Here is an 11113-nt window from a genome sequence, read left to right as displayed (position 1 = left end):
CCCCTGTATCTGTTACTAGAAGTTCTCACTACTGTTTTTACCCGCTGTCTCCACTGACTCGTACCTGTGTTGCATCCTATATACAGCTGTGTGGTCCTGGCCTGATGCTGTTGCATGAGTGACTTGTAAGAATGTCTGTGACTGACCAGTGACATTCTGGTCAGATGTCTGGACAGTAAATGTCAGCAGCCTTGTCTCTCTGTCAGAGTGGAGTGTGACGATGGGAGCAGTGAGACGGTGTTTCTGCTCAGTGGCCACGACCAGAGGATCCACCTGTACAAGGAGGTCAGTTCAGAGGCTGTGTGTGAGAGACAGACAGATTTAATCCTGTCCTTCCATTTCAGTACACTTGTTTAAATGTAAGCATGGAAATGATGATGTATTTAAATGAGAATGTTCTTAAGTGCAGGTATAGTTTTTAACCCTAACCTACAGCTAATCCCATTTACATAACTCGTTTTATTGTGATCATTTATCAAAAATACTTTATCATGTTGTTTAACTTTGTTTTGAGTTTGAGTTTAACAATCAACTGCTTATCGAATGGAAATGGGAAAACTAAACTACTATTAATCCTACATTTAAAGGCTTTTACAGTTAAATACTGTTCATCAAAAGACCACTGTCTCTCTGTGTGCAGAGCCTTTCACTGGAAACTTGTGAAAAAAACACAAGATTAGTTTGGCAAAACAGTTTCCTCTCGCGTTAGAGGTTATGCTGCCACTTAAGCTCACATCACATTATCTTCTTCAGTAGATGGTGTTTGTCTAGTTGTTAGGGAAATGTATATACTCATCTGAAGGACTCCTTGTCAGTGTTGGCTTAAATGGTGAGTGTTAAAGTTCAGCCTTGACTTGTGAAACAGCAGCTGACAACAGAGTTCATCAGAAGGCTCATGGGTTTCAAAGTGCTGAAAGCTACAGGAAGGCTTTTCTAGCAAGAGAGATAAGACAGTGATGAGCTTGGTTTCATTTTGCCAACATCGGCCTGACTGTCCCGTTTCCAACAGAACGCCTCTCTGCACCAGTTTGAGGAGCAGCCAGTGGAGAGACTCTTTCCTGAACTACAACAACTGCCCAGCAAGTGAGTCTGTGCCTTTAGCTATGCCAGCTGTGTGTGGTGAGGGATCAGTAACACAACAGGGCAGTTGTGTTTCAGGTGATAGCACCTGGCATTGAATACTTCATCAAGTTTGGTACTTACTCTGAAAAATGACTAGTCTTTATAGCTTCAGAGAGATGCAGTGCGAGGTGAAGACTGGTCTGTACTGCTGAGAGAACAATGGTGGTGTGCTTGACTTTTATGCTGATGAGAGAGAGGCTATTGAACTGAATGCAAATTTAAACGCGCTATCATTTCTAATGTCAAGTCATCAGGCCTTGTGGGTCTTGCTCATGCTGTCAGGAGGAGTGTGGAGAGGTTGGGAGATGTTAGTACATATAACATCAGTACACACTGGTACTGGGTTATAGCCAGATTGTTTATAGACATCTATTATTATACCTTATTGTTTCTGTTATCGTAGGTGCCACAGTGGTGTGGTGGTTAGTACTGTTGCCTCACAGCAGCAAGGTTCTGGGTTCAAGTCTCGACCTGGGGCCTTTCACTTGGAGTTTGCATGTTCTCCCTGTGCCTGCGGGGATTTCCTCCAGGTACTCCAGCTTCATGCAGGTTAGGTTGACTGGTGAATTGCCTGTGGGTGTGAAGGGTTGTGTCAACCCTGTGATAGACTAGTGACCTGTCCAGGGTGGATCCCGCCTCTCACCAAGTGTCAGCTGGGATTGGCTCCAGCCCCCTGCTGTCCTCTATATGATAATTAGTTATAGGTGATGGATGGATGACAGGAAAGCTTTCTTTATAAAGATGCAGTCATTCTGTTTGTAGTAATTACTAGGAAAGTATGTCAAAATCTCATAGAAAGTATAAAACAAGAAAGATTTCTCACTATAACAAAATGTTCAAATATTTTCAGTCAGTAAGCAAATCATCAACGGTGTGTGATTCTTAATCCTCCGTGCTGCGCTCCCCTTTACTCACCCAGTGTGCTGTGGGTGGATATGCTGAGCATAGCTGGCGGCCAGCGACTCTCAGCGTTCGGCTGTCAGAATGGCTGCGTTGGACTGGCTCTGGTAAAGCAGACGGGGCCAGGTGAGTGAGACCAAACCCACACTGAAGGCTGTCTGAGAGTTAGACATGTTCTGCTCTGTTCCATTACAGCTGCTTTCTGTTCAAAAAGAAAGGAAGCACATCATCACAGAGCCAAGATAGAAACCTATGTGGTTCAGTGGATGGTAATGAGAGAAAGACACAGGTCAAAAGTTGGATGTGACAAACTGATGGTAAAAAAATAAACAAACAAAAATGGACTATAGGTTAACAGTACAATTTATATTCATGAAGTGGAGTAACAGTTTGATATGGAGAGGGACGTATTGCACACGTGTTGCAGTTTAGGTCCTGGATTTAGTTTATTACGCTCACAGTCAGATATCATCAGTACACTAATCAACAACTGGGGATTCATTATGATGACAGTATTGTGTCTGTGCTGCAGTGAACGGTTTTGTGAGTATGAAAACTGGTCCTAAAAGCTTCTCTGAAGGAAGCTTTAACGTTTGTGTCTGTTACAATATGTGATTAATGGCATCGTATCCAGTCTTGGTTCTGTATTATAGTAATTGAAAGATGCAGCTAGTAATTGTTACTGTAGTGCACGGCTGCTTTCTGGTTTGAAGGCGGTCGTGTTTTTCTCAGAAGTTCTGCAGAGCTGGCGGGTCCAATTGGACAGTCCGATATCCACAGTGCTGCTCTTCCCTCTGGGCTGCCAGACTGATCTGAGCCAGTCCAACGGGGACAAAAGTAGGTTACTGCTCTGTTGTAGTGTGTCTCTTTTTCATTTTGCTCTTTGTGAATGTGCACGGTTAAGTGCAAGATTGTTCCTTTTTCTTCAGGTGTGGAAATGGAAGGCTACAATCTTCTGGTGACCAGTACCATTGAGATGGCAGTTGTCTACCGGTTAGAACCAGGCAGATTCACTGGGACTTTTACTGACATGTCCTCTTTGTTGTTTTTAGGGCAAGGCAAAGTAATGTTGTCTTTGTGTGACTATGCTCTCTCAGAGATGTCCAGGAGTGTGGTTTCTCTCGCTCCGTGTGCCTCTCAGAGAGCGACCACTGGGACGCAGTGCTTTGTGCTCTAGTCATTGACCTGGATTTTGACAGACAGAAGGAGGTGCTCTTGGGAACATATGGACAGGTCAGGGCGTCTCTTTATTACTGACTTCATTAGTAGTTCTTTATCTCCCATGAAGTCAGCCTTAGAAATTCTAAAGGCTGGCAGTATTCTCTATTCCCATGAACTCATTAAAATGCCGAGTGGTTATGACATGGCGCACCCTGTAATCTGGGCAAGCACGCTGCGCGCATGATGTCGGCGGTTCGACTCTGACCGCCAACATTTGTCACAGGTCTCTCTCCCTCTGTCTTCCTTGTTTCCTCTCCACCTCTCTGCAACCTACTGTATAATAAAGGCTAGAAAAAAATGCATGAAAAGACCAAAACCAGCAATGTGTTAGTCCATCTTTGTGTCAGGAACCTGGAGCTCCAAGCTCGTTGTTTCCTGCTGGAGATGTACATTTTTGTAGATTTTAAGAAGCCTTATTCAAATAAAACATTACAGCCTTTGATTAATACAACTAGTGAATATTTCCAGCAGCAGAATGGTGTATGTGGGATTGAGTCTCAACAAACTACAACACCCATGTTCATCATTATAAAGGAACTTGTCACCCAGTGCTGCAGTGTGGCGCACCGATGTCTAGGTTTTCAGACAATAATAGAGTTTTGTGGTACATAGGAATATACACTCATGGTGCTTGTTAGTAGACACGCATTGTAGGTGTTGGTCTTTTCATGTGGTTTGCAGACAATAGGAATTCTATAGAATAGCAGCAGACTTAGACATATACAGTTGGTCCAGAGGAATTAAAAAGTGACAGAATAGAATACGTCATTCAGGCCTGATGTGGTGAGATGGGTTTGATAACAGTTTTATCTACCTCTCTGCTGTGCAGGAACTTCTGTGTTACAAATTCCAGCCGGCAGGGAGCGGAGCAGATGGGCAGTTTCAGCTGCAGTGGAGGCGGAGCTTCAAGAGTCCTTTGCTGTCCATCATCTACTTAGACTTGACCGGGGACGGTTTGAGAGAGCTGGCTGTCCTCACACTGAAGGGACTGCATATCCTACAGGTATGCAGCAGAAAGCTGTTGCAGAGCTTCCTTGCAGGATCATTGACTCTCTGCTGTGCTTCTGCAGTTCTGCATTACAAATGGCATCTTCCCAAATCAAAAAAAGCTGAGACTAGAACTCATGAAAGACATTGTTTCTAGTGTAGAAGTGAACAGAAACCAGTACCAAGTACTAGCCTCTGCTGGCCACCAGCTGAAATTGCAGCAAACTCATTTGACATCATTACAGCAACTCACAGAGCTGATATTTCTTATAAATCCCACAGGCCTCTAACAGATCTCATGTGATGTTGTGTTCTTTGTCTCCTCTCTGTCTTTTCAGCATAGTCTTACCAGCACGGCTGATTTGGTCCTGGAGCGGCTTGCCCAGAGGGTGTTGGCACTGACAGCTGGCTCTGAGCCGGAGTCGGCCAAAGTTCAAGACACCGAGGAGAAAGATGCTCCAACTAAGAAAGAAGAGTGTCCAGCTCAGACACCACCAAATTAAGCAGAACTGTGCATGTTGTGTACATGTGAAAGTCCCAGTGGGTCAGAGAGATGAGCTTGCCTTCTTTAAAGGTGCTGTGGTTTCTCAGGGGTGTGTGTTACTGAAGAGTTAAATTTAGTTGGGATGACAGGCACTAGTTAGAAAATCAAACATCCAGTTCACCATTCCAAACAGTAGCAGTCTGCTTTGCACATACATGTAGGCAATAGCAAGATAACTGTTGGAAATCTGTTTCAAATAAAACCAAATGAGCGCAGTTCATTGGAATTGTGTAATGATGTTTTCCACTGTGAGAGGATGAGCTATAGATAGATGGTGTACAGTAATGTGCTGATATTAAATGGCACATTTGGGTCTCTAGACCTTTTTGAGTGTTCATCTCCTGTGCTCTTCCACTATTAATTAAATGTTTTAACAAGCCAACACAGACACCACTGGAGAGGGGGTATGTGTGCAGACTTCCTTGTTATCCCATCTCTGAGACTAGTGCACATAGTTTTGGGTAGTGACACCTCTCATTAGAAAACTCCAGAATAAAGTGGAGCTGGATCAGGATCACACCTATAAGGCCTCAACTAATTATTATTATTATTTTTATTCTTAATTAATCTGTTGATATTTTCTCCATTATATTATGAAATCTAAGGAAATGTGGAAGTTTCCTAAAGCCCAAGGTGATTAAAGAGCTGCAAGCAGCCAGTCTTTTCTAGAAGAAGGATTTAAATGATGATTATTATTAAAATAGCTGCCACTGCATCCGAAGTGACTGGTTAGAGGATTCATTGTTTCCGATGTATTTCTTTATTGTGGACATGAGACCAAATGACAGACGTTTATTGCCCACAGCATAAAGGTCCCGGTGCTCTTACTTTACCTGAGGTGTCCTGGTTTGGGAAAATAGTACAAGAAAAATGAAAACTAGAAAAACATTACGGCAACAAAATAGTGTTAAACATTTGGTAAGCTACAAAGCTATTTAAGAAGTTCCAATATATTCAATATTAACATAGTGAGAAGAAGAGGAAGAGCAGTGGCCATATGCTTTAGATGGATGGTTGCTGCTTTGGCCTCGTCTTGTGGCCGGTCAGTGGCACTGTAGTCCTCCAACCAGTCCTCCAACCAATCCTCTCCTCTTGCGTTACAAAAGCAGCAATAACAACAGCTGCACTTATCACAGAAATGGCGTGAAGATGACTTAAGAAAGCAGGTTTTCAAAGCGCCTTTTCTCGCGAAACTGTTGCGCTTGTTCCAAAGCCTGATGTGCTGTCAGCCTGTTTCACAGCTTTATGTGAAGGCGCGGGTGCTTTTGCGCGTCAACAATAAAGACCACGCTTCTGGAGCGACGCGTGAAATGAGCGCATTTCGCTCAGTTGCTTGGTATATTTAGCTCTGGGAGCGGAGAGCAGCGGAAACAGGACCCTGACTCCGGTGCTGTCTGACGTTTTGAGCTTTTTCAGACCGTTTCCAGGCCCCATAACTTGTCGTTCATATCACGGTGCGCGTGATCAGGCTATGTGGTGTTGAGGGCGCTGTGCGTGAGGGGGGATCGCGTGAATTTATCTACAGCTCCGGGGAAGAAGGATGATGATGGCCGGTGGTGGCGGAGCAGCCATGGACCATAACGGGATATACTCGAATCCAAACCTCCACAGCCTGCAGCAGCCCCACATGGAGGCTGATAACCCGGACTCCCGCAAACGACCGCTGGAGACTCAGGCGGAGGAGGCCGGCTGTACCAAGCGCACCAACACCGGAGGTAAGACAGATACACGATAAGAGCCACCTCAGCCGGAGTTTCTCCAACCACACAAAGTCATGTCTGCTGTTGTAGGTAGCTACTGCTCATGCATGCACTGGTGGAAATGTGACGGCAAAACTCCACCTTCACTACCCCCCCACTGCAGGTAAAGGAACCCTGTGCAGCAGAGAATCACATTTGGGCCGCAAATTAAGCTGTAACCCGTGCACTTGGCACTTTGAAAGACTGTGTGTGTGGCTGTTACTTCATGCTCTGCATCCTGTATATTAGAAGGGAGGAGTGAATGTTATCAGCTCAGGTCGACTTTGAATCTGAACCCTGTCACTTCCCTGCTCCACATCTGGATGTGTGCTATGAAGTCTTACATTCAGTGGAAAAGTCATAATACTTTAATATGTTATAAAGAAGCATTCACAATAACTGTTTGTTTATCAGTGATGTTATTGTCTCAAACATGGATTAACTGGTAGGCCACACTCTCATCACCACTTGCAGACAGATTCCTAATCAACTCTAGTTATTTATAGGTTGCGGAGTGAGCTGAATCTCAGCATCTGGATAGTGTTTTTGTTAGCCTATGGTGAGGTTTTAGAAAGTTTCTACTGTGAGTGAACTGTATGATGGTAAATTCTTAAATAGTAAAATGCTAAAACCTTAAATCAGAAAAAGTTTGGATGGTGTGTAAAATCAAAATTAAAACTGAAAATAGTGATGTGTGAATCATCTGTGTCCTGTATCACATTGAAAGCAACACAGCCACATTATTTGATGTGACACCTCATCAGTTTTATTCTTTGTTCAGAATAAACACACTTCAATCCTGATGCTGCAACACATTCCAAAAAGTTGGGACAGTAAATCATTTATCACAGTGTGATGTTTCTGTTCCTTTTCACAACACTAAAGGACGTTTAGGGACTGAGGACACCAAGTGATGAAATGTGTCAGGTGTCATTTTGTCCCATTCCTCCTGTAAACTAGTCTTCAGGTGTCCAACAGTCCTGGGTCTTCCATCACAGACGTTTTTAAACATTTCAATAATTTTCTCACACATGTGTTGGTAAACTGGCGGCCCTCGGCCCATCTTTGCTCCTAAAGGGCTCGGCCTATTCTGGATGCCACTGTTCTACCAAGTCATGATGCAGTCACCTGATGACATCACCTGTTTCAAATGAAATCATCATTTCATTGTTTTACCTCAGTACTGGCCCTGAAATGCAAGCGTCCCAACTTTTTGGGATTGTGTTGCAGCATCAGAATTGGGAGTGGTTTGTTTTTTTTTTAATAAAGAATAAAACTGATGAGGTGTCACACCTGCTGTATTATTTTCAATGTATTACAGGACACAGATGATTTACACATCACTATTTTCAGTTGTAATTTTGAGTGTCCCAACTTATTCTGCTTTGGGGTTGTAATTCAAACCAAGTGCCCAGTGAGCAGAGCTAGTGTAGCTGTTGTCAGAGAGAACAGTTGTTGGTTTCATCTCCCCCAAATAAAAATGTTAAACTCTCACATTTAAATTAAAGGATAAAAACCAACTGGAAAACTTCAGGGATATCAGGGTATAGTGGGAACACTGAGAAGTATTCAGTGACTACAGAAACACTGCAGCGCCATTTTAGCAAATTGATTCTGGCTTCTTTGTGTGGCGGAGAAGTGGTGGTGGTCAATAAGCAATCAACAAGAAGCCTGTGCACACTTGCTTTATTAGTCACCAGTACGATGTCGGGGTGAAGATGACGTCTGATTCAGAATGCCTGCTACTGTACATCTCATTTTGGCTTGTGATTGTTATGGTCTACACAGCTCACAGGGACCACTTACTGAAGAACTTCGTGTTAATTAGCTGCCTACGGAGAATAGGCGGTTTCTTCACCATATGTTACTGAAAATTGTCTATGCCCCAGACACATTTCCATCCAGTGATGGCGGCATTATATCCTATTTCTAACAGCATGAGTGCATCTTTGCTGCACTTCAATGCACCTCCGAATTGTTATTTCAGCAAAAAAGACCCTTGTGCCACTAGGCAGTGTTTTAGAGCAGATTCAGCACCCATATGGCCTCCATTAACAGCCCTAAAACCACTGTAGATCAGAAAGTCACATGGTGTTCCTGCTTCTAGGAGGGTTTTCATCATTTTTAGCACAGATTTCACCAAGATCCAATATCAAGGTGGTGTGATTGGCTAGATGTTGTAAAATTGCCTGTTAATGGATCCTAAAAATACATAATTTACAGGGACAGTTACAACTATTTACTGCTGTCATTGCTATAATGATATTTCACACCCTTTTATCAGCTTGACTCCATCTTTCATTTAAGGTATCTCTGTATCATAGACTCCCAGACAATTAAAATAGGGAGCGTGATTATCCAGTAGGTAACATTTGAAAAACACAGTGTCTAACTCTAAAGATTTGTCCAGAAATGTTACAGATGGCTTCTTAAACAAGGTCTAATTTATGTTGAATACCTCATGACATGTCTATGTGAATATATATTATAACTATAATAACTAGTATAAATGTAATATCTGACTTTAATAATTAAAACTAATAATTAGTTTTGTAGAGCCTTGGTTTTTAACATGCACACCCTTCATTTCTAATAATAAAGCTTGGTATGTTCCAAGTCATTTAATGATCAAAGTGCAGCCTTGTGTCTGTGTGAAATCTCACTGACGCAATAGAAACACATACTAAAGGCCCAGGGTAGCTGGTTCGGGAACCTTCTGTCTTTGCAGCTACTGAAATGTGTATTTCTCACACACACACTTTATTTATTGTATAGCTTGACCTGAACAGCTGAGCCAAACAGCATCAACACAGGGTAATTTGTGTCATGTAGCAACATTCTGCAGGCTCTATATTACTCTCCATAATGACTGGAAATGTATTTAAGGCATTTTATTCTAAAATAAGTGACATTCATTTGTACAATTTAGCTTAGCATTCTCTCAAAAGTATTAGTATATAGGCTGCAGTAGCTCACCAAAATGAGATTAACAGAGATGTCATGGCAGCCAATCTACTGGTCATCCTGATAGATTTCTAAAAGGGTTGATCTCTGAGGCCACTTTGGACTGCAGTCCCACGGACTGACCACACAAACAGAGGTTCCCTCTTCATGTTTACATCAAATGCACATTTAGATCATTTGTAATGACTCCTACACAAAACAGATGTTTCATTAACATCTTGTCACCCTGTGCTTCATGTAACGTGTTTCCGCATCATGTGATCTACATGCATTTCGTGTAACACTGCAAAGCCACAGCCTGTCTGGTAACAGTGGTAGACTGGCTGCTAATCCTCAGCCATCCCTGTAATCACCAACCCCTTGACTACGGCTGATATTGATCACATTATTCCTACCAAACTGATCATTAACATGACTGGCAGTTACAACAAAGAGAAGAAAGCTTGTGCTTTTTCAAAGCTTAGCCCCTCATTACGCATTAAGAGCTGAGCACACTGAATGGGGGAAATTACTCCTCTTTTATCAGCATTGCCCTCTCTCTTCAGAAGCAACATCTTTCATTCATTTCTCTTTCTAATTTTACCCATACTCTGAGCGCATGTTGCTGGCAAGCATGTGCCTTCCAAAAGGCTGAGAGATTAGGTATGATCCTGTAATGTTGCTAATGGAAAGGTTGGCACAGAAATTTGAGTGGTTTTTTTTTTTGTTTGGTGGGAAGGACACAGGTGCCCTTGCAGAGTGATGTGACGTGAGTGGACTGTGAATTTGCCAGGTGGCAGTGAAAGAGAGAATGAGAGGGAGCAATAGAAATGAAGACAGAGGAAAGGAGAGAGAGAAACCATTGAGGGAGTGGAGTCTACAGGGAGGCTGTGTCTGTATACTAGAGCATCTCTCAGTGAATGAGACTGGTAGAATTTTCTGGAAGGCATTCGCACCAAAACCAAATGGGCCACAGTGTGAGTGTTTTATTTTCAGATCAGAGTAATCAGCAGCTGGAAAGAAAAGAGGAGTTCCGTTTTACAGGTTCCCTGGAAAGAACTGTTAAACGAAGCCGGAGCCCCTGTGTTCACACACAGACACCGACACGCATGCACATTGCAGTTTTTACACATATTCAGTCACTGAAGATACCTTTCGGTGTAAGATTTATAGGCGTAGTGATTGGCTTCATCACCCCCCTCCACCATTCTGCGGCACTGCCATTTGCAATAGTTGATGAGCCCCTCCGCCCTCTCAAACATGGCCGTCTAAGGGATTGGGGGTGGGGGAGAAGAGGAAAGGAGGGTGGGCGGCGTAAGGCACGCTGTCCCAGATCACTCCTCCTCCACCTCCTCTATGAGATGCTTATGTTATCCATACACCTCTTCAGGCACTGTTGAAGGTCACTCTAAATGCTTCCCCATTCACCGGTGAAGCCCACTCCCTCAACCATTTCACCTCTGTCATTTTCTACTAAAAGGAGTGACTGAGTGGACTGCCATACTTTATAGTGCTGCGTCAAAAGAGGCGGAGTAGGGGAGAAAATTCAGTTTTTTCGGGCCGGCATCGGGAGGTGGGGACATGACGTGCTGGAGGAATGAGACCATCTATTGGCTGAGCAAGGTGCCAGTCCTGCGTGCTGCTGCAGACGGACAGG

At 43.3% G+C, this 11113-nt stretch overlaps 2 protein-coding genes across 2 annotated transcripts in view; both read left to right on the top strand.

Moving 5' to 3' along the window:
* kptn (kaptin (actin binding protein)) overlaps positions 1-5289 on the top strand; it is a 7192-nt gene extending 1903 nt beyond the window's left edge. Inside the window, exons 6-13 of the mRNA XM_020613551.1 lie at positions 207-285; positions 1010-1083; positions 2042-2148; positions 2755-2859; positions 2952-3015; positions 3120-3255; positions 4073-4246; positions 4569-5289. Coding sequence (XP_020469207.1) covers positions 207-285; positions 1010-1083; positions 2042-2148; positions 2755-2859; positions 2952-3015; positions 3120-3255; positions 4073-4246; positions 4569-4733 — 904 coding nt within the window. The 3' untranslated portion in view covers positions 4734-5289. The remainder of the gene's footprint in view (positions 1-206; positions 286-1009; positions 1084-2041; positions 2149-2754; positions 2860-2951; positions 3016-3119; positions 3256-4072; positions 4247-4568) is intronic.
* Positions 5290-5862: 573 nt separating this feature from the next.
* The window catches only part of LOC109967721 (RNA-binding protein Nova-1), a 28617-nt gene continuing 23366 nt past the window's right edge, over positions 5863-11113 (top strand). The window contains exon 1 of the mRNA XM_020613490.1: positions 5863-6489. Within this exon, the coding sequence (XP_020469146.1) occupies positions 6315-6489 (175 nt within the window). The 5' untranslated portion in view covers positions 5863-6314. The remainder of the gene's footprint in view (positions 6490-11113) is intronic.

Source organism: Monopterus albus, unplaced genomic scaffold (genome assembly GCF_001952655.1).
Source record: "Monopterus albus unplaced genomic scaffold, M_albus_1.0 scaffold134.1, whole genome shotgun sequence".
Taxonomy (NCBI): Eukaryota; Metazoa; Chordata; class Actinopteri; order Synbranchiformes; family Synbranchidae; genus Monopterus; species Monopterus albus.
This window is presented reverse-complemented; position numbering and strand designations above follow the sequence as displayed.